This window comes from Oncorhynchus gorbuscha, linkage group LG19 (assembly GCF_021184085.1).
Source record: "Oncorhynchus gorbuscha isolate QuinsamMale2020 ecotype Even-year linkage group LG19, OgorEven_v1.0, whole genome shotgun sequence".
NCBI classification, from domain to species: domain Eukaryota; kingdom Metazoa; phylum Chordata; class Actinopteri; order Salmoniformes; family Salmonidae; genus Oncorhynchus; species Oncorhynchus gorbuscha.
In genome coordinates, this window is record NC_060191.1 from 7,800,443 (window position 1) to 7,822,661 (window position 22,219).

The 22,219-nt window shown below is 47.1% G+C and overlaps 3 protein-coding genes across 3 annotated transcripts in view; 2 read left to right on the forward strand and 1 right to left on the reverse strand.

The window, feature by feature from the left end:
- Positions 1–11,281, forward strand: part of LOC124006529 (protein capicua homolog) — a 66,678-nt gene extending 55,397 nt beyond the window's left edge. Inside the window, 11 exon segments of the mRNA XM_046316598.1 lie at positions 209–369; positions 2,178–2,368; positions 3,899–4,296; positions 4,299–4,434; positions 4,537–4,856; positions 5,045–5,202; positions 5,521–5,672; positions 5,864–5,998; positions 7,613–7,789; positions 9,263–9,487; positions 10,273–11,281. Coding sequence (XP_046172554.1) covers positions 209–369; positions 2,178–2,368; positions 3,899–4,296; positions 4,299–4,434; positions 4,537–4,856; positions 5,045–5,202; positions 5,521–5,672; positions 5,864–5,998; positions 7,613–7,789; positions 9,263–9,487; positions 10,273–10,364 — 2,145 coding nt within the window. The 3' untranslated portion in view covers positions 10,365–11,281.
- A 1,694-nt stretch (positions 11,282–12,975) lies between these two features.
- On the reverse strand, positions 12,976–19,840 carry LOC124005982 (zinc finger protein 574-like). The gene is given in 9 exon segments (XM_046315629.1): positions 12,976–13,924; positions 14,054–15,574; positions 15,781–15,913; positions 16,129–16,769; positions 16,771–16,920; positions 17,012–17,107; positions 17,255–17,421; positions 17,590–18,320; positions 19,590–19,840. Coding segments are annotated over 8 exon segments (3,183 nt in total). The 5' UTR covers positions 17,891–18,320; positions 19,590–19,840; the 3' UTR covers positions 12,976–13,750.
- Positions 19,841–20,940: 1,100 nt separating this feature from the next.
- The window catches only part of LOC124005352 (glycogen synthase kinase-3 beta-like), a 30,714-nt gene continuing 29,435 nt past the window's right edge, over positions 20,941–22,219 (forward strand). Inside the window, exon 1 of the mRNA XM_046314517.1 lies at positions 20,941–21,342. Coding sequence (XP_046170473.1) covers positions 21,168–21,342 — 175 coding nt within the window. The 5' untranslated portion in view covers positions 20,941–21,167. The remainder of the gene's footprint in view (positions 21,343–22,219) is intronic.

Genomic DNA, 22,219 nt, shown 5'->3' on the forward strand with positions numbered 1-22,219 from the left:
GTGATGACAGCCAAACCAAGACATTGAGATTTCAGCAGGTTTATTCTGTATCCCAGGGCTGTCAGAGCTCCAACATGACCATTCTTACTTAGATTATTCTATGATTACAAAGACTAAGTCATTGCACTTGTAGTTACCCCAGGTGAATGACTAAATACACAGATATCCATCTTCTCACTCTTTCTCAATCTCTTTTTCTCTCTGATAGATCTTCCAGATCACTCCCATGCCTGTCGTCCAATCCCAGCTCCAGCAAGGCGGGGCAGGGCATCCTGGGAGCCCTTTTCCCGTTACCTTGGGAACGGCCACAGTGTTGCACCAAGGTTCTGCCCCATCTCAGACTGTGCTGCTGCCGCCCCCACCAACCAGGTAGGAGGACACAGACCAACTCAATCTAACTGTGCACTATTAGCGCTGCTGCCCTACCATAATACATAACACAATGGTTTTGGAAGAAGTGCAGCTCTTGTGTTGTGTGTTAGTCATTCTGCTCTGTTGCTGGCCCAGGCTGCCTCTTCCTCTGCAGTGCCTGCCGCCCCCTCACTGCCTCTCAGCTCCACCACACAGACACACTCATCTACTGTTTCCTCTACTGTTCAGTCACCCACTGACACCCACTGCACCATTTCTCTCCTCTCTCCTCCTTTCATTATTGTTCATGTTCTATTTTCCTATTTTTTTTTCTTTCCGCCTTCACTGCCCTTTTCATCTTCTCTCCCACTCATACACATTTTCGCTCTTTCCCTGTTCACCTTAACTGTCCTCTCTTTCCTCTCTTTGCTCTTTGCTCTCTTTGCTCTTTGCTCTCTTTGCTCTTTCCTCTCTTTTTGCTCTTTCCTCTCTTTCCTCTCTTTGCTCTTTCCTCTCTTTGCTCTTTCCTCTCTTTGCTCTTTCCTCTCTTTCCTCTCTTTGCTCTTTCCTCTCTTTCCTCTCTTTGCTCTTTCCTCTCTTTGCTCTTTCCTCTCTTTGTTCTTTCCTCTCTTTCCTCTCTTTCCTCTCTTTGCTCTTTCCTCTCTTTGCTCTCTTTGCTCTTTCCTCTCTTTGCTCTTTCCTCTCTTTGCTCTTTCCTCTCTTTGCTCTTTCCTCTCTTTCCTCTCTTTCCTCTCTTTCCTCTCTTTCCTCTCTTTCCTCTCTTTCTCTTTCCTCTCTTTGCTCTTTCCTCTCTTTGCTCTTTCCTCTCTTTGCTCTTTCCTCTCTTTGCTCTTTCCTCTCTTTGCTCTTTCCTCTCTTTGCTCTTTCCTCTCTTTGCTCTTTCCTCTCTTTGCTCTTTCCTCTCTTTGCTCTTTCCTCTCTTTCCTCTCTTTCCTCTCTTTCCTCTCTTTGCTCTTTCCTCTCTTTCCTCTCTTTGCTCTTTCCTCTCTTTCCTCTCTTTCCTCTCTTTCCTCTCTTTGCTCTCTTTCCTCTCTTTGCTCTCTTTGCTCTTTCCTCTCTTTGCTCTTTCCTCTCTTTGCTCTTTCCTCTCTTTGCTCTTTCCTCTCTTTCCTCTCTTTGCTCTTTCCTCTCTTTGCTCTTTCCTCTCTCCTCTCTTTGCTGTCTTTGCTCTCCTCCCTCTCTCCTCTCTTTCCTCTCCTCTCTTTCCTCCTCTTTCCTTTCTCCTCTCTCTCTCCTTTCCTCTCTTTCTCCTCTTTCCTTTCCTCTCTTTCCTTTCCTCTCTTTCTCCTCTTTCCCTTCCCCTCCTCCCTTTCTTCTATTTCCTCTACTTCCTCTCTCTCTCTCTCTCCCCTCTTTCCCCCTCTTTCCTTTCCCCCTCTTTCCTTTCCCCCTCTTTCCTTTCCCCTTTCCTTTCCTTTCTCTCTTTCTCTTTCCTTTCCTCTCTTTGCTCTCTCTCTTTCTCTCTTCCCCCTCTCCTTTCCTCTCTTTGCTCTCCTTTTCTCTTTCCCTCTCTCTTTCCCCCTCTCCTCCCTCTCCTTTCCCCTCTCTCCTTTCCCCTCTCTCCTTTCCCCTCTCTCCTTTCCCCTCTCTCCTTTCCCCTCTCTCCTTTCCCCTCTCTCCTTTCCCCTCTCTCCTTTCCCCTCTCTCCTTTCCCCTCTCTCCTTTACCCTCTCTCCTTTACTCTCTCTCCTTTACTCTCCTCCCTTTCCTCTCTATTTTCTCTCCTCTCTCTCCCCCCTCTTTCCTTTCCTCTCTCTCTCTCTTTCCTTTCCCTCTCTTCTCTCCTCTTTTTTTCTCTCTCACAGGATCACCTATGTCCAGTCCACGCCAGGAGTCCCCTCTCCTCTGCCTCTGGTCTCCACAACAACAGGCTCCTCCTCCCCCCAGCAGGCCCAGCCCACCCCTGGATCTGCATATGTTCCGTTGCCCCTAGCAACGCTGGGCTTTACAGCCATAGCTCCCCCTGGACAGAACCTAGTCCAACCCCTCATCACAGGTCAGTAGAGCTCTGCTACCTGAGCCCGATGGGCCCTGACATTATACATCAGGTTAGGGCCGGGAAGGGCCCTCATCAATAACTAGGGTACGGGCAGGGCTCCTGTATAACTAAATTGATCACTAACATTTTGAAGCTGAGTCATTTGCTCGTGCTCTGCTGCGAAGTACAGTCATGTCTGACTCAGATCATAACATGGTGTCAGAAATGCTTCAACCTCGTTCAATATAAAGCAGGAGAGATTATTTAACAGAAAATAAGAATGTCCCTTGAGTTTCGTGGTAGTATAGAGTCTCTCATGTCTCGTCATTGAGCAGAGCAGCCCAAGCAAAGCCGTTACTATGGATACTCACAGACCCAGAGCCTCCATGAGCAGAGTGACAAGCGCTTACGGAGTGAGTGACAGACTGAGAGGAGCAGCTAATGGATTTATTAATGGAGGAAGTTATTTCAGGTTTCGGGCAGGGCCGAATCAGGCCTGGGTAGGACATGGGTTTGGCTCAGGCATAAAAGGACTTTACAGGTCAGTGCATCCACTTGAAGGACATCTAGAATAAGATGGATACTGGATGGTTGCTGTTTTGCCAGCTCCAACCTCATTTTGCTTGCTTACTTTATCATATTCTTCTTATTTCTCTATCTGGTGTGTTTCAGTTCTACCTTGTTATTTTTGGTGTTACATTGTTATTGATTACTGTAGTGTTGGGGTTAGAGCTGGTTAGAAAATCATTTGTACATGTGCATGTGACATTCAAACTTAACTATATTGTACTTTTAAGGTCACTGTGAACTGCATCAGTAGCAACAAGAAATCTCCCCTCAGTTTTGAGGAGCAAAACCTTTAGGTTAGAGGAAACAGGTTATCACACTCTGGCTGTACACTCTGGCTGTACACTCTGGCTGTACACTCTGGCTGTACACTCTGGATGTACACTAGCTGTACACTCTGGCTGTACACTCTGGATGTACACTCTGGCTGTACACTCTGGCTGTACACTAGCTGTACACTCTGGATGTACACTCTGGCTGTACACTCTGGATGTACACTCTGGCTGTACACTCTGGATGTACACTCTGGCTGTACACTCTGGATGTACACTCTGGATGTACACTCTGGCTGTACACTCTGGATGTACACTCTGGCTGTACACTAGCTGTACACTCTGGATGTACACTCTGGATGTACACTCTGGCTGTACACTCTGGCTGTACACTCTGGCTGTACACTCTGGCTGTACACTCTGGCTGTACACTAGCTGTACACTCTGGCTGTACACTCTGGCTGTACACTAGCTGTACACTCTGGCTGTACACTCTGGCTGTACACTCTGGATGTACACTCTGGCTGTACACTCTGGCTGTACACTCTGGATGTACACTGGATGTACACTGGATGTACACTCTGGATGTACACTAGCTGTACACTCTGGATGTACACTCTGGATGTACACTCTGGCTGTACACTCTGGATGTACACTCTGGCTGTACACTCTGGCCATTGAAGGGCGTTAACTATTTCTCTCTCTCCAGGTCAGCCTCCCCTTCAGCCCCCAGTCCAGTCCCCTACCTGCCCCTCCCTCCCCTCTGGCCCAGCCTCTGCTTCAGTGGGACAGATAATCACCGCCATCTACCCCCCTACCAACATCACCATGGCAACCGGGGTGGTCTCCATGTCAGCCGTGCCACCCAACATGGTGTACACAGTCTCCAGCTCCTCCAGTCTGTCCACTCACATCCTGCCCAAACACACATTCGCCCCTGCCACCCCCACCACACACACTCACATCCAGCTCCAGTCGGACAGACAAACAGACAGGCAAGCAGGGGAGAGACCCACGGACCGAATGTCTCACTCTCAGTCAGAGAAAGTGGCAGACAGACCAGCGGAGACGCAGCCTGAGCTACAGCGTACGGACAGATGGACAGGCCATCCCTCACGCAAGCGGACAGACAGACGGCGAGGCAAGCCCAGACCTTCAATAAGAGCAGCAGCTTAGTGGCGCCCCCAAGTGGCTCCTCATTGTCACTGCGGCCCTGCAGCCCCCCCCTGCCCTCTCACACTTCCAGTAAGTCTAAGGCGCCCGCCTTGTTTTTCGAACAAAGATCTAATGCTTAACAAATGCAAGTTTATGAGGTAACATAAAAAAGATATATATATATTATTTCAGCAGGCAGTGCACCAGGCACCCCCAAACTCCCCCAGCTCCCGGTGAGAACCCCTCAGAAAATCAAAGCCACTGTTGCCAACATCCCAGTGGGCAGCTACGAGGGAGGAGGCCGAGGAAAGGAGAGGGAGAAGAACCGAGAGAGGGAAAGAGAGAGCACTGGAGCAAACAGTCGTTTTTCCTTTGAGCTGGAGCATCCTGGGAAGTCGGCGTCCCCCTCCCAAAACACACACGCTGCTGAGGAGCCCCCCTCTGACAGACTCCCTGAGGGACACGGCCCTGGGGACAACACTGACACACGCAGCACAGAGGCCAGCAACGAGGTGAGAGAGAGATGGAGAGATTGACCTAATGGATTGTTTTGGTTTTTCTTCTCAATAATCAGAGAATGCAAATAAGATCACATTCATAGAAAATAACATACATTTCTGATTTTACACCCTGTGTCCCTAAACTAAACCCTCCCAGCATACTGTATTATTAAACTTGTTCTCCTCTCTGCCCCATACAGTCCGGGTGGAAGGACTCCGTTCCCTCCTCACCCCTGCCCCCTCTCTTGGGTACAGACCCTGCCCTGCCACCTCCCCAGAGCGACAAAGACGCCCCTCCTCCCAAAAAGGTGAAGGCCCGCCCCCCGCCACTCAAAAGGACCTTTGACTCTGTGGACAAGTGAGTTACCCTGAGTATAGACACATCATCTATCAACTTCTAAAATATGTTTGTTAGTGAGTATCCCTGAGTATACACACCATCTATCAACTTCTAAAATATGTTTGTTAGTGAGTATCCCTGAGTATACACACCATCTATCAACTTCTAAAATATGTTTGTTAGTGAGTATCCCTGAGTATAGACACACCATCTATCAACTTATAAAATATGTTTGTTAGTGAGTATCCCTGAGTCATCCTGACTCTTCAAAGGGTTCAGGTACCTTACTCATGTGTTTCTCTCCTTTCTCTCCCTGCATCACCCTCTTTCTCCCAGGGTGTTGTCGGAGGTGTATTTTGAGGAGCGTTTTGCTCAGCTACCAGAGTTCAGGCCAGAGGAGGTGCTGCCCTCCCCCACCCTGCAGAGTCTGGCCACCTCCCCCCGCGCCATTCTGGGCAGCTACCGCCGCAAGAGGAAGAACTCCACAGGTAGGAGAGGGAGAGCGAGAGAGAGAGAGGAGGTAGAGAGGACTGAAGGAAAGAGGGAGACAGACAACTGAGATCGACATTTTATGTTGCAAAACATTTTGCTACGGTGTGCCCCACTGAAGTAGAGGCATCTGCTAATCGTGTGAGTGGTAATATGTATATGTATGTCTCTCATCCCCTCTTCTGTCCAGACCTGGACTCGTCAACAGAGGACCCCGTGTCTCCTAAGAGGAAGAGTAGACGGCGCTCCAGCTGCAGCTCGGAGCCCAGCACACCCAAGAGCGCCGCCAAGTGTGAGGGAGACGTCTTCACCTTCGACCGACCAGGTAGAAACACACAGACACGCTCACACCCTCATTGTAAGGTTTATTCATGTATAGTGCCTTCGGAAAGTATTCAGACCCCTTGACCTTTTCCACATTTTGTTACGTTACAGCTTTATTCTAAAATGTATGAAATGTATACCTTTTTTCAGCAATCTATACACCATACCTCAGAATGACAAGGCGAAAACAGGTTTTCAGATTAGTATTTACATCCGTGTTCAGACCCTTTGCTTTGAGGGGCATCCTGCTTCCATTGATTATCCTTGAGATGTTTCTACAACTACATTGGAGTCCACCTGTGGTAAATTTAAATTGATTGGACATGATCTGGAAAGGCACACACCTGTCTACATAAGGTCCCACTGTTGACAGTGCATGTCAGGACAAAAACCAAGCCATGAGGTCGAAGGAATTGTCCTTAGACATCAGAGACAGGATTGTGTCGGGGCACAGATCTGGGGAAAGGTGCCAAAAAATGTCTGCAGCATTGAAGGTCCCCAAGAACACAGTGGCCTCCATCATTCTTAAATGGAAGAAGTTTGGAACCACCAACACTCTTCCTAGAGCTGGCCGCCCAGCCAAACTGAGCAATCAGGGAAGAAGGCCCTTGGTCAGGGAGGTGACCAAGAACCTGATGGTCACTTTGACAGAGCTTCATAGTTCCTCTATGGAGATGGGAGAACCTTCCAGAAGGACAACCATCTCTGCAGCACTCTACCAATCAGACCTTTATGGTAGAGTGGCCAGACGGAAGCCACTCCTCAGTAAAAGGCACATGACCGCCCACTTGGAGTTTGCCAAAAAAACACCTAAAGACTCTGACCAGATAGGGAATGCCAAGCGTCACGTCTGGAGGAAACCTGGCACCATCCCTACAGTGAAGCATGGTGGTGGCAACCTCATGCTGTGGGGATGTTTTAAGTGGCAGGAACTGGGAGACTCGTCAGAATCGAAGCAAAGAACCGAGAGATCCTTGATGAAAACCTACTCCAGAGCACTCAGGACCTTAGACTTGGGAGACGGTTCACCTTCCAACAGGACAATGGCACTAAGCATACAGCCAAGACAATGCAGGAATGGCTTCGGGGCAAGTCTCTGAATGTCCTTGAGTGGCCCAGCCAGAGCCCGGACTTTAACTCAATCAGACATCTCTGGAGAAACCTGAAAATAGCTGTGGAGCAACGCTCCCCATCCAACCTGACAGCTTGAGGGGAATAGGAAAAACTCCCCAAATACAGGTGTGCCAAGCTTGTAGCGTCATACCCAAGAAGACTCGAGGCTGTAAACGCTGCCAAAGGTGTTTCAACAAAGTGCTGAGTAAAGGGTCTGAATACTTATGTATATGTGATATTTAAATTTGCAAACATAAAAAAAAAACAGTTTTTGCTTTGTCATTATGGAGTATTGTGTGTAGATTGATGAGGGATAAAAACAATGTAATCAATTTTAGAATAAGACTAATGCAACAAGTGGGAACAGTCTAGAAGTCTGAATACTTTCCAATTGCACTGTATATTTAAATGCTAAAACTGCTCTCCCAAATCCTAAAATATATTTTCCATGTTTACACAAATGTTTTATATAAAATACTAACCAGGGTGTGTGTTTGTCAGCCCCCCCCGTCTGTGTGTCCCCCTCCAGGGTCCGGGACAGGGACAGGAGCTGAAGGAGAGGACATCCTGGGGGAGCTGGAGTTTGACAAGGTGCCCTACTCCTCTCTGAGACGCACCCTGGACCAGAGACGAGCCCTCGTCATGCAGCTCTTCCAGGAGCATGGCTTCTTCCCCTCAGGTCAGTACAGACACACGCTTGCATATAGATTTTTATATACAGTACCAGTCAAAGGTTTGGACATACCTACTCATTCAAGGGTTTTTCTTTTATTTTTACGATTTTATACATTGTAGAATAATAGTGAAGACATCAAAACTATGAAATAACACGTATGGAATCAGATAGTAATCAAAAAAGTGTTAAACAAATCAAAATTGATTCTTCAAATAGAAACCCTTTGCCTTGATGACAGCTTTGCACACTCTTGACATTCTCTCAACCAGCTTCACCTGGAATGCTTTTCCAACAGTCTTGAAGGAGCTCCCACAAATGCTGAGCACTTGTTGGCTGCTTTTCCTTCACTCTGTGGTCCAACTCATCCCTAACCATCTCAATTGGTTTGAAGTCAGATGATTGTGGAGGCCAGGTCATCTGATGCAGCACTCCATCACTCTCCTTCTTGTTCATATAGCCCTTACACAGCCTGGAGGTGTGTTGGGTCATTGTCCTGTTGAAAAACAAATGATAGTCCCACTAATCATTAACCAGATTTGATGGCGTATCGCTGCAGAATGCTGTGGTAGCCATGCTGGTTAAGTGTGCCTGCCTTGAATTCTAAATAAATCACTGCCAGCGTCACCAGCAATGCACCATCAAACCTCCTCCATGCTTCACGGTGGGAACCACACATGCTGAGATCATCCGTTCACCTACTCTGCGTCTCACAAAGACACAGCGGTTGGAGCCAAAAATGTCAAGTTTGGACTCGTCAGACCAAAGGACAGATTTCCTCCGGTCTAATGTCCATTGCTCGTGTTTCTTGGCCCAAGCAAGTCTCTTCAGATTGCTGTCCTTTAGTATTGGTTTCTTTGCAGCAATTCGACCATGAAGGCCTGATTCACACAGTCTCCTCTGAACAGTTGATGTTGAGATGTGTCTGTTACTTGAACTCCGAAGCATTTATTTGGCCTGCAATTTCTGATGCTGGTAACTCTAATGAACTTAGCCTCTGCAGCAGAGGTAACTCTGGGTCTTCCATTCCTGTGGCGGTCCTCATGAGAGCCCTTTTCATCATAAAGCTTGATGGTTTTTGACGACTGCACGACTGTTCTTGAAATTTTCCAGATTGACTGACCTTCATGTCTTAAAGTAATGATGGACGGTCGTTTCTCTTTGCTTATTTGATCTTCTATATAACACCCCTTCACATTTTTGGTTACTGCATGACTCCATATGTGTTATTTCATAGTTTTGATGTCTTCACTACTCTACAATGTAGAAAATAGTTTTTTTTAAACAACCTTGTAATGAGTAGGTGTCAACTTTTGACTGGTACTGTATAAAGGCCCTACTCTCACTCTCATTTACAGAGTGTATACATGTGCACACACAAAGTCCTCCCCACCCAGCAAAATGTGTTTTCTTCTACATTCCTAGTCAAACAACAATAATCAACACTTCCTCTCTGTCTTTCTCCTCTCCTTTCTACAGCCCAGGCCACGGCAGCCTTCCAGGCACGCTACTCAGACATCTTCCCCACCAAGGTGTGTCTGCAACTGAAGATCAGGGAGGTCCGACAGAAGATCATGCAGACTGCCGTCCCCTCTGAGACCAACGAGGCCTCCTCGCTCCCCGGACCGTCTGGCGCCCAATCAGGGGAAGGGACAGGAGGAGGGGCGGAGCCATTGGGAGAGGAGGTGGATCGAGAGAGGGAGGGTAGTCCAGAGGAGCTGAGGGATTTGCAGGAGTCTTCTAGATGAAGGATGCTGACAGGCTTGGATTGACCAATCGGCGATGGACCAGTTCCCCAAATCCCGCCTCTTCTTAATTTTGTTGAAGCTACACCCCTCTGTCTGTGTGCATATCTGGACCTGTCTCTCTCTTTCTCCAGAGAGCCAGGTCAGAAAGAGCAAGTGGAAGAGACAAAGAAAGAGGATGTGTGTGTGTGTTTGCAAAATGTGGGATTGTTTCAAACTTAAAAGGGGATTTTTTTAAAAGTGTAATTCCACCTCTCCAAAAAAATGACATTTAAAATGCCACACACACAGGCAGACAGACACACAGCTGATGAACCCAAACTCCAATACCCACACTTGAATTAGCACTTTGTTCGTAATATGAATATTATCTCTGTAAGCTTCCATTGATGCCAGTGGACTATAGACTATACAATAACAACTCTCCAGCTGTTACCCATTGCCTTGGCACAGGGCCCATCTTTCAGACTGAATAACATATCACGTAGTGGGACTGTTTGAAGGTCATTTATCTGACTCTAACCGGACTCACTTTGTTGTTTTTGAAAATGGAGGGCTTGGGAAGTAAGATCAGTTAATTGGCTGGTGAAGAGGGTCTGGCTCTTAATTCTCCCATTGACTCATTTGTTTCTGCTGGACATTAGGGGGCTGGGTCCCCACTGGCTTTAGATGATGCCATTGGATGGTGAGGGATCAGAAGGATCCTTGTTTTATTGTGTGATTTTTCTCTACTTTGAATCATAGAAGCACCTTCAGGACAGGTCTGTGAGGGGGACTGGAGAGAGTTTAGGACCTCGCCCTCACTTCCCATGATTGGCTACAGAAGATGCCAGTAAAGATGCACCAAGCCGTTCCTGCTAGTCTGATTCGCTCGCCATGAGGGAAGGAGGCGGGGAGAATGAGTCGATGGGCACATCATGGCTTTACATTTCTCACTGTCACTGCAACCATGTTTTATCTATTTGTAGACTTTAGTTGAGAACCCAGAGGACGTCAGGCTGACAGGCCTATTACTTCTAAAGCCAAGCAGTTTTATTATCTAACTTTTTATTTTAAAGACAACAAACGTGTTTTTTAAAATCAAACACAGGTAACGTTGCAGTTCATTATGTTGTTATTTTATTACTGTCACTAATATTACTCCTCTCATTGTTATAGTGGACCTGATCCTTGCTACGGGCTGGTATCAATGTCATTAGATTGTCTCTCTCAACCTGTTCTTATTTGAGGGGAAATGGGATAGGACCTGTGAGAGAGATGGTCCTCACCTGTGCCTCTTTCCCACTCTTTGTCTTCCCTTTCAACACCCTCACTTCGCCCCAGCAAGGGATAACAAAGAGAAGAGGGTTGACATTTGTATTCATTTAAGTGTAATAAGTATGTTTTTGGACAACCCTGCATACCACTCTCTCTCACTCCCCTGCTAGTAAGGTTTGATTCTATAGCCTCCTACTTCCTCCCTCTTTTCCTTCCTTTCTTCCTCCCTTACTGTTCTCTCCAGGCCTTTTTGGGGTGGGAGGAGATACGCCTGGAGGGGGCAGGGCAGTATATAGAGTGGTAGGGTATAATATTGGTTGTCTTTGTGCAAGACTTGGTTGTGTTGTACATATTATTTACTGTAGAGTCAGAAGACTCGCTATAATATTGATAAGGAACAATGTGTAACTGACTTGTATTGACTTTAAAAAGACGCCATTACACAAGGTCAAACTCCAAAAATGTACAAATGAATAATAAATATGAATATTAACATGTGTTTACTCCTTGTTTTACTGAGATACAGTATGCAATATGTACATTTATGAATAATATACGTTTATCTATCTTTCAGTATAGATAGATGTTCAAGTTAACTTCTTTTCACTAGTTATTAATGTACCACACAGCTGAACCATCTGTTATTGATTAGTTATTATTGTCCAACTATACTGAACAAAAATATAAATGCAACATGTAAAGTGTTGGTTACATGAGCTGAAATAAAATATCCCAGAAATGTTCCATATGCAAAAAAAGCTTAGATTTCTCTCATTTTGTGCACATATTTGTTTACATTTCTACTCTGCCAAGATAATCCATCCACCTGACAGATGTGGCATATCAAGAAGCTGATTAAACTGCATAATCATTACAGGTGCAACTTGAGCTGGGGACAATAAAAGTCCACTCGTGCAGTTGTCACAGAACACAATGCCACAGATGTCTCAAGTTGAGGGGGAGCGCAATCGGCATGCTGACTGTACGAATGTCCACCACCAGCTGTTGCCTGAGAATTGAATGTTCATTTCTCTACTATAAGCCACTTCCAACTTTGTTTTAGAGAATTTGGCAGTATGACTAACCGGCCTCACAACCACAGACCACGTGTAACCATGCCATCCCAGGAGCTCCACATCTGGGGGATCGTCTGAGACCAGCCATCTGGACAGCTGATGAAACAAAAGTATCTCTGTCTGTAATAAAGCCCTTTTGTGTGGAAAAATGCATTCTGATTAGCTGGGGAAGGCCCACCAACTGGGGAGCCAATGTCCTACCAGGCCCACCCAAGGCTGCACCCCTGCCCAGTCATGTGAAATCCATATATTAGGGCCTAATGGATTTATTTCTTTATATGAACTGCAACTCAGTAAAATTGTTGCATGTTGCAATTATATTTTTGTTCAGTATATAACCACTACCATTCAAAAGTTTGGGGTCAGTAAGAAATGTTTTTGAAAGAAAAGCAAATTTTTTTGTACATTAAAATAACAAATTGATCAGAAATATAGTGTAGACATTAATGTTGTAAATGACTATCGCAGCTGGAAATAGATTTGAGATCTTCAGTTTCTTGGCAATTTCTCACATGGAATCACCATTAATCAGAACAAGAATAGACTGACAGGTTTCAGACAAAAGTTCTTTGTTTTTGGCCATTTTGAGCCTGTAATCAAACCCACAAATGCTGATGCTCCAGATACTCAACTTGTCTAAAGAAGGCCAGTTTTATTGCTCTTTAATTAGAACTGTTTTCAGCTGTACTAACAATTGCAAAATGGTTTTCTAATGGGCCTCTGTACACCTATGTAGATATTCCATTTTTTTTTATCTGCCATTTCCAGCTACAATAGTCATTAAAAATGTCTACACTGTATTTCTGATCAATTTTGTTATTTTAATGGACAAAAACATTTGCTTTTCTTTTAAAAACAAGGGCATTTCTAAGTGACCCCAAACTTTTGAACTGTAGTATGTGTATATATATACACACACACGTAAAAAAGTTTAGTCATTAGGGAGAATGCAAAGACATACATTTCTTAAGGAGAATACTGCACATAAAACAATATCAAGTGTGAGTGCTTGCCCTTATGTTAATTTTCCCTGGGCTTAATCCTTTCTTCAAAAGGAGAGAGAATGGGGTCCAGTATCAAGACAGTAACACACAGTCACAAAACAGGCAGAGCATATTATCAAATATCATTTAATCATTCATTTATCTGTTCACAGCAAAAAGAGAAACAGTCATTGTTTTCAAAGTAAAAATCACATATTACAGACAAGCACTGAATGAACATCCATGGGCAGTCAAGAACATGACAAACACAGGAAATGGCCCTCGATTCACATCTGTCACAACAACCTCTCCACCACCACTGACCGGCTCTGCCCTGTCTTTCTGAACATGGAGATCGTAACACATTTGGTCTGGAGGAGTGAATGAACACCTACTGTTGTCCTGCCTGCTGCAATTGTAGACAATCGTTTTTGTACTCAACAATGACAACCAGACCAGTGTTCCTACACTCCTGTAGTTCACTCGATCACAGTTTAATATTCTACTGCTCCCCATACATTCACCCCAATAGGATGTCAGTAAAACATGCTCTCTGCCAGTCAAGAGTCAGTACAGTCCCATAGCCCACACAAGTAGTTCTGTCATGGTTCTCCGATAGTTGAGCCTCTCACTGGCTCTCGGTAGCTGTCGATAACTCTGTGAGGCTTGTTTGATGGTTCTCTGACAGTTCTGTGATAGTTCTGAGTCGTGTCTCTTTCACCCTCAGAATATCTAGATCGGCGTGTGAGGGTTCTGTGAGGGTTCTCTGATGGTCCGGTCATGGTTCTGAGTTGTCTCTGTCTGGCCTTTAGATGAGCTGTAGACTGTCTACAGTGATGGAGTCCATCCCCAGACTGTTAGATGAGCTGTAGACTGTCTACAGTGATGGAGTCCATCCCCAGACTGTTAGATGAGCTGTAGACTGTCTACAGTGATGGAGTCCATCCCCAGACTGTTCTCCAGGGCTGTGTGGTAGATCTCTATAGCCTCAGCCAGGGGTAGGGTTCCTCCCTCACTGGTCTCTATGATGGCGATGGTCTCCCCAAACTCATTACACATGATGGTGGGAGTACCCTGGGTCTGGATAGGAAAGGAAGCATTGTATGGAGGATGTTAGAGAAAAACATTTGAACAACATATTTTCTCAATTTTACAGACTAACACACCCTCAGAGGCCGCACACAGACCCCGCCAGCTCCTCCCCCTCACCTGCTGTAGGGTCGACGTCTGTATGTGGATCAGCTGAGGCTGCCCATTGGCCAGTTCCACCTGGGATGCCTCCACTAGCGCCACGGCGGCACTGGTCTCCATGGCAACCTGTGCTGCAGCCACCTCTTCCTGCCTCTGCTGGCGTGCGTGGGTCTTCCTGTGGTTCCGCAGGTTGGAGAAGGACTTGAAGGCCTTGCCGCACACCAGACAGGCGTGGGGGCGCTCCCCTGTGTGTGTACGCCGGTGCTCCGCCAGGTGCATGCTCTGGACAAAGCCCTTGTCACATATTTCGCAGCGGAACGGCCGCTCCCCTGTGTGCGTGCGCAGGTGCTCTCGCAGGTGCGTGTTCTGCCGGAAGCGCTTGCCACACAGGTTGCAGGGGAAGGGGCGCTCTCCTGTGTGGATGCGCTGATGCAAGGTCACGCCAGAGGAGGAGACAAACAGCTTACCGCAGGTTAGGCACTGGTGGGATTTACCCCTGGCCACTGCACCACCACAGGACCGACCAGGAACCAGGCCGTGGCTCAGCTGATGCAGACGCCAGTTGGCTGCAGAGTTGAGCTTCTTCCCACACACAGTGCAGCCCAGGCCCCCTCTCATGATGCTGGTGGTCCCGGTGTCTTCTGAGGTGGAGGGCTCTGAGAGGGGCTCCCCGTCAGGGCACACTTGGGGCTGGCTCTCTAACCCTCCCTCTCTGTCTGCCTGGGCCTCAGTGGGGTGGACCTCCTGACAGTGGCGGTCTCTCTTCCTCCTGTGCAGGAAGCCAGCCTGGCATTGGGGACAGGAGAACGGGGCCGGGGCCCCCGGGTGAACAGTGTAGCGGTGGGCGGCTAGCTTGGCCGGCCGTACGAAGGTGGCGGGGCAGTCCGGGCAGGGCCAGGGAGGGAGGTTGGCATGGAGTAGGCGGTGCTGCCGGAGGTTGGATGACTGGGTGAATGTCCGGTGGCAGATGTCGCAGCGGTAGGGGCGCACGCCAGAGTGGGTGAGGTTGTGGCGAGACAGGTTGGCCAGGGAAGAGAAGGTCTTTCCGCAGTCTGAGCACTGGAAGGGCCGCTCGCCGGTGTGTGTGCGCAGGTGGTTGCGTAGGTGCATCTGCTTCTTGAAGGTCTTGGTGCACACAGAGCACTTGAAGTGTCGCTCGGAGACGTGGGCCGTATGGCGGTGTTTGACCAGGCGGAGCAGAGAGGGGAAAACCTGAGGGCAGGAGGGGCAGGGGAACGCGCCCCAGGGACCAGCGAGGTTAGGATCAGCAGTATGTTCTCCCAGTTGGGACTCTCCACTGCCCCCTGGTGTCCCCTCCACATCCACCCTGTTCTCCTTTCCTCCCTCTGCCCTGCTCAGAGAGCTGGAGGCAGTGTCCTCCCCCGACTCGCCTATCTCCATCTCAGCCTCAGTAAGGGGGGCCATCAGGTTCTCCTCGTCCCCCTCCATGGGGCTGCCCTCACCCCTCTCCCTCAGGGCCCGGGCTCTCTGAAGGATGGACAGGGCTGACAGGGACATCCTCCTGGGGGCCGCTGGGACCTGCACAGGACATCGTCAAAACACATGCTCATACATTGACCGGTATGGGACTGAATTTAACTAGAGAAACAAAACATTTGCACACATTTCTCATTGATGATTTGCACAAAACATTTCTCATTGATGATTTGCACAAAACATTTCTCAAGTTAGAATTTGGAACTATAAGAACAATATTACCATTTTTAAAAAGAAAACGTGGTTACCAGGACGACAGGGGTAGGTGTAGTGGTGGCTGTTTTGGTGTGTGTTCTACGGTGGTACAGGAACTTGGTCATATTGGTGAAGGTCTTGGCACAGTGTTCACACCTGTGGAGCGGCTCTGCTGTGTGAGACTTCCTACAGGACGGAGCGAGGGATGATGTGAGGGATGACGTGAGGGATGAGGAGGCAGAGATGGGCGGATATAAAAAGAGAAGAGAAGATTTGTCTCAGAGGCTTCAATAGAATAGCATTCAAAAAGCAATAGACAGGAAAACATTGAGATGGTTTGAGATGGGATTGATGATTGAGATGGTTCATGATGAGAACATGATGTCTGGTCAGGCACCTACCTGTGTATGATGAGGGTCATCTCTGTGTTGAAGCCGTGACCACAGTCCACACACAGATACCGAGCCTCCCCGGAGTGAGAGCGCATGTGTGTCTGCAGTGACATCGCCTTCTTAAACACCTTGTCGCACTCCCGGCACTCGTATGTGCCATGCTCGTGCACGCGCCTGTGTGCCGCCAGCCGATTGGCTGACGTGAAGGTACGCTGGCATTGGCTGCAGTGCAGGCATAGGGGTGTGTTTCTAGATCTTTTAGCTAGGGCGCGTCTCCCCGTTCCCTTCCCCCTCTCCTCTGCCACCCTCCCCCCATTCTCCTCCTCTCTCTCCTCCTCCCTCCCTCTGTCCTCCTCATATCCCATCATAACCCCGTCCTCACCGCTCTCCTTCTCCTGGGCCAGGAAGTGCTCCCCCTGGTGTTGCAGGAAGTCCTCTGGGGTCTGGAAGAGGAGGGCACACTCAGAGCACTCATAGGGGTGGAAGATCACCACCTCCCCCTGCTGCTCTTTCTCCTCTCGGACAGCAGACAGCACCACCTCCAGTCTCTGGAGGCCGTTCTCCGGGACCCCCAGCTTTCCTACCGAGCCCACCCCTAGAGGAGTGAGCAGAGGGGGCAGCAGCTTGGCGCGCCGTAGGCCGGGGGTACTGGATCCATCGGCCAGGGCTTGGGCACTGCAGATCTGGAGACGCATGGTGGCCGAGCCGGGAAGGGGGGGAGACGGGGGGTAGGAAGGTGGCCCGGGAGGGGGTTGAGGGCTGGGGGGTAGACTGATGCTGCTGTTGTTGCTGGCCCAGGACCTGAGAGGGGGGCACAGACATGATCATGTTTGAGTGAGAATAACTGGTTACTGGTTTTAAAAAGCTTTTTGACATGGAGTCTATACAGTACCTGTGCTAAGATCTCCCCAGCTTGTTGTTCACTCAAGACAAAGTTCTGAACACTGACCATGGGTGTCACAGTACCATCGGGCTGCAACACATACTCCTGGGAGAGAGAGGAGGGGGGGAGGAAGTTTGAGCCAAGAAAGGAAACATCTAATTCTGCCTGTCTGCTTTTGCGCTAAAGAACGCCAGCCTGTAAGCCCTTTGATTAAGGGTTTTCTGATGAAATGTGTTGGTATTTAATACTCACAGTCTCTGTGGCACTGTGTGTGCTGCTCTTGCTGTGGGTCTGTCTGTGAGCCAGCCACACCTCTGGAGAGTCAAACAGGGCCAGGCAGTCTAGACACTGGTACTGGACAGGCCCCGACACCTGGCCCTCTGTCCCTGCCTCGTCTGTCTCCAACACCTCACACAGTTCTGGGGAACACAACACAACGTTCAGCAGGCGAGTCTCACCATCTAGCCCCTCTACATTCAAACAAACTCTGCCTTTTATCCTTGAAACAAACCACCACCTTTCACCCCCCCTCCTCTTCCAGACACATATCCACCCTTTCCTGTCCTCCACCATCCCCTCCCTCTCACCATGGTCCTCTGTCTCCAACCCTGCCTCTCTCATGTGCAGCTCCTGGTGCAGTAGCAGTTCATCTGGGTTCCTGAGGAGGGCACCACACTCCAGGCACTGATACTGGCTGTCCCCGTACTCTGAGATGCCCTGGATGGCCATGGCCTCCCCAGCCTCCCCCTCTTCTCCCTCCTGCCCTGTGTGGATCTGCTGGTGCATCAGCACTTCTTCTAGGGTGTTGAAGAGCTGATGGCACTCGCTGCACATGTACTGGTGCTGCACGTCGTACATTCCCTCTGGGTCCTCCTGCTGGTCATCCATGACTACTGCAAGGCGGTTTTTGTAGGACCGTGTCGTGTGTGTGTGTGTGTGTGTGTGTGTGTGTGTGTGTGTGTGTGTGTGTGTGTGTGTGTGTGTGTGTGTGTGTGTGTGTGTGTGTGTGTGTGTGTGTGTGTGTGTGTGTGTGTGTGTGTGTGTGTGTGTGTGTGTGTGTGTGTGTGTTAGTCAGCACAATTCAATGAATGAGAAAAAGTATCCTGTCCTGGTCTGAGTTAAATCTCTGTGTTACTACGATCCTGATACAAGTGTGCCTCAATGGTTGAATTTAAGACTTTGAAGTCTGTTTGTGAGCAAACAGTGTGTTGTGAGTTTTAGGGCTTGAACCAGTAACAATGATTTGTAAAGAAGCTAGCCTCTTTCCTCAGGTCTCTCACTATGATGTTCTGTGATGTCAGGACAACAGGGAGGAAGCCTGAAAAAAAGCAAAATACAGTAGTCTGTCAGCTATTTGGTAACAACTGTCCCAATCCCCAACTGGCCCATAGACATTATTTTAGTTTACAATGATGTAGGTCATTTCCATGTAAAAGGAGCCATGAGCACCAACATGTGAAATTGATAGGAGCATATCTCAATCTGGCCCTCATACAATCATGGCCACCTAATCATCCCCTTCTTCCAATTGGCTCACTCATCGCCCCTGTAACTATTCCCCGGGTCGTTGCTGTAAATGAGAATGTGTTCTCTGTCAACTAAGGGCTAAATAAATACAATTAAAATGAATAACAAAAAATATTTCAAAATGGGTGTCAAATGAAAGCTAAGAGTCTATATTTACAGTAATGTACTGTACTCTATTGTGTTCTACTGTAATGTCCAAACTTATGAAACATAGACATCTATTATTGGTTCAGATTTGGTCCGGATCAAACCAACCAAATTTGGTCATGTTTGGGGTTGGAGCTCATTGGAATAATAGCCAGTGTGTAGAATGATACCCATATATGCAAAGGATGATATTGCATATTTCTACCTTTGTGTATTCAGGATGAATCACAATAAAGACAATTACATTCATAACCATAAATTATGCACTTCTGTGTAGTACAGATCAGGGACCCACTTTGTAATTCCATTACAGTAATTCTGTTACTTCACTATCTGTAGTTCAATAACCAAAAGAGATTTACCGCAATTCTGTTAACAAAATTCGCATCTACACTATTGTTCCAGTAAATGTTTTTTGTTTAGCATACATTTTAAAGTGAAAAATCTGAGTCTCAGCATAATTCCGTTAACATGGAATTGCCCTGTAGCTATTGCAAGGTTCCATAAAATCGTCATAGAAAATAGAGCTGATAGCTACACGCTAATTAGAAGCTGTAATAAACAGCAGAAGCTAACTGCATGTAGGCGCCAAATGGTGGTAGAAGGGATGCATTTTTTCTACTCAAATATGGCATATAATTCATGACATTTAGTTTATAGAAGCCACAGTGCTGCATAACTGATCATGTGTAGCATGATAGCTTGCGACATTGCTTCCTGTGTGTTATCATTCATGTGGCGAGCTGTTGGCGGCGCTCTCTCGGATATCCGAGACCTCTTCGGAGGCACCGCTGTCTCCTGACTGTGGCTCCCCGGCTCAAGGCGGTCGTCAGGCGGCGCTATCCACTTTTCCCCGCAGGTCTCCGGTAGACACGACAGGCCCTTCCTTCCCCTCCCGTTAAAATAATCTTACCTCTCATCTACTGTCGTTGGACAATCCCTCGTGAGGTAGTCACAAAGCTCCGCAGAAGCAACAATGCACTCTCCGTTCCGTCTTTAAGTGAATAATGCACTGATTGAACAGTACGCTTTAAAATCGTGAACCTTCTGGCAGAGAAACATTTCGGTGCACGAAAAACATCGTTTGTCCGCGGATCGTTCCCCTGTTGTCGGCACACTCCGCTGCCTTTCGCTCTGGCCTTGTGGCTTTCGAAGGCAATGATTGGATACATTCCCTGTCAGTCATCAAGCGGTCTTAAGGGCATTTTCACAAAACGTACTGTATATTTGCGGTAGTGGGAGTTTACTGTCGCCATGTCCGTGTGGTTTGCAATTTGTTTTTGTATCTACTTTAGACCTGTTTAAAAACCAAATTAAACTGCACTCATCTGATCCTCTTTGTTTAAACTTAAAATTATGGAAACTTTGAATAATGGATCATTGTTATACTATATTAATATCACCATAATGATAATGTGTTTGCTAACCCTGCAATCTGAAACAAAAATAAAATGACTTCTATAAATTGTTCTTGAATTGCCACAGGCTGACACACCTCTACTGCAACTCCTTAGCTGTCTGAATTAAGACGAGTGGCTAAAGGTGCTTGCCTGCCAGGCAGTGAGAAGAATCCACTCTTAATTCTTCTGGTGATAACATCATGTGGACCTGCTATATTTTTTTATTTTCAAATCTCTTTTCATGCCAAGATAATCAACTTGGTCTGCTATCTACCTTTGTGTGTGTATGTCTGAGGGGTCAGATCTTCAAACTGCATTGCTGACTTTTCCAAAATGTTGCTTGAGATGTATTTATGCTGTTGTTGAGCCCTTGGGTATCTCGACATCAGTGGTTCCCAACCAGGGGTACTATTCAGTTGATGGTACAGTAACCGAAAAAGGTTGGGAAGCACTGCTCTACTTTTTCAACTCCTCAATGCCAAGTTAAATATATAGATAAAAACTTGATGCAAATGACATGTTAGATTTTAGACCAGTCATCATTTCTTCATTCGCCATTATTTGGGGAGCATTACAATTGTCAAGACAAACACAAGAAGAACACTCATATATATATATATATAATTCGTAATTTGTTTACTTTAACCGTTTGTAACCGCTATGCCCCGTAAATGCACTTTATGGGGTGTAATCATTAGTCCAAACAGTTGCAAACTGTTGCATTTTGCAACGAATAGGGAGTTTCTATTGGCCAAATTCAGGTATGCCCCGCCCTGTGTCGTTCCGTTGTTTACGTTAAAGAAACGTTTTGTAACAGAATTGGCGTAATGAATACGCCCCAGTTGAATCTACCCTCAAAACTTCGTTACCCATGAAGCAATGCTATCAGCCAGTGCGTTGCTGTGCGTCAAGTCCAACCACTGTGCCAAGCGAAGAAGAAAGGGGGAGACGTACAAGCTAGCTAAAACGATATGCTACCAATGCAGTTAAATTTGTAACGACTACATTAGAAAAGATAGGTCAACCCTGAGCCTGCTTGGCTCTAAATCGTAACAACCTTTTCCCCTGCCCCGGCTATAGCGCACATAGATATGAGCGGCAGCGGGCGGCCCAGGACCAGCTCGTTTGCTGAGCCTCCAGGGGCTCCCGGAGCCGCTTCAGCCGCCGCCGGATCGTCTGTTACCGGAGGGAGTTCTGCAGGAAAATCTGGGGCTTCACAGGCCACAGGGAGCAGCTCGACTGGCTTCGGAAATGTGAAACTAGCCCGTGAGTATAGCTAATTGAACACAAAACGAAGGGATCGGGATATGTGTGTACTGATAATTTACAGCAAGTATCTAACTAAACAAATTGATAAAACTGTCGATGTTATCATTTCGCAAAGCTAACCTAGGTAGCTAGCTGGCTAGGCTATGTATGTTTTTGTAAAAGGGACAGTGGGATCAAGCCGGGCTTTGATTGTGGCAGATCTGACGAACGTTAACTAGCATAGCATTTGAGGCGAAACGTTTATACGATGTTAGAAACTGGGGAGAAATTGATGAACATGGATTGGAACCAGATTTCCGTATTATTTGTCGTTGGAAGCCAGATTGGAAAAAACGGGCATCAGCGGTAACGTTACCTACCTAGGTGAAATCAAACGAGGTTGACCGTCGTCCTCATTTAGCTAGTTAGCCGGTAATCTTAGCTATTAGCATTGGAAGTTATGTAGCTGGTTGCTTAGTTAGCTAGCTAACGTTAGACCGGTAACCTAGCTAACAGCTATATATTCTATTTAGAGGAGACGAGGTTACCGTTAATTCAGTTCACATAACGTAATATATTGGGTACTTATACAACATGGCTTACTGTGACCCTGAACAATTAGCTTAACTTGTTCAAGAACAATTTACGTGCTAGTTTGCCAGTTTGGTTAGCTTGTCCATGGCAGGAATATATTAGCCAGCCAGAGTGTTGGAGTGCGCTGTGTCAAAGGTCTGTCAATGTCATTTTTATAACGTTACAAGTCCAGTTTTGTTTTGCAGTTCTTTGGTCAACCGTTTTACATTGATCAATAATGTGGGTGGTAAGGAACCGTTACGTGTCTATCTTGTTATTGGAATAATACTATCATCATAACCACGTATTTCCAAATACAATA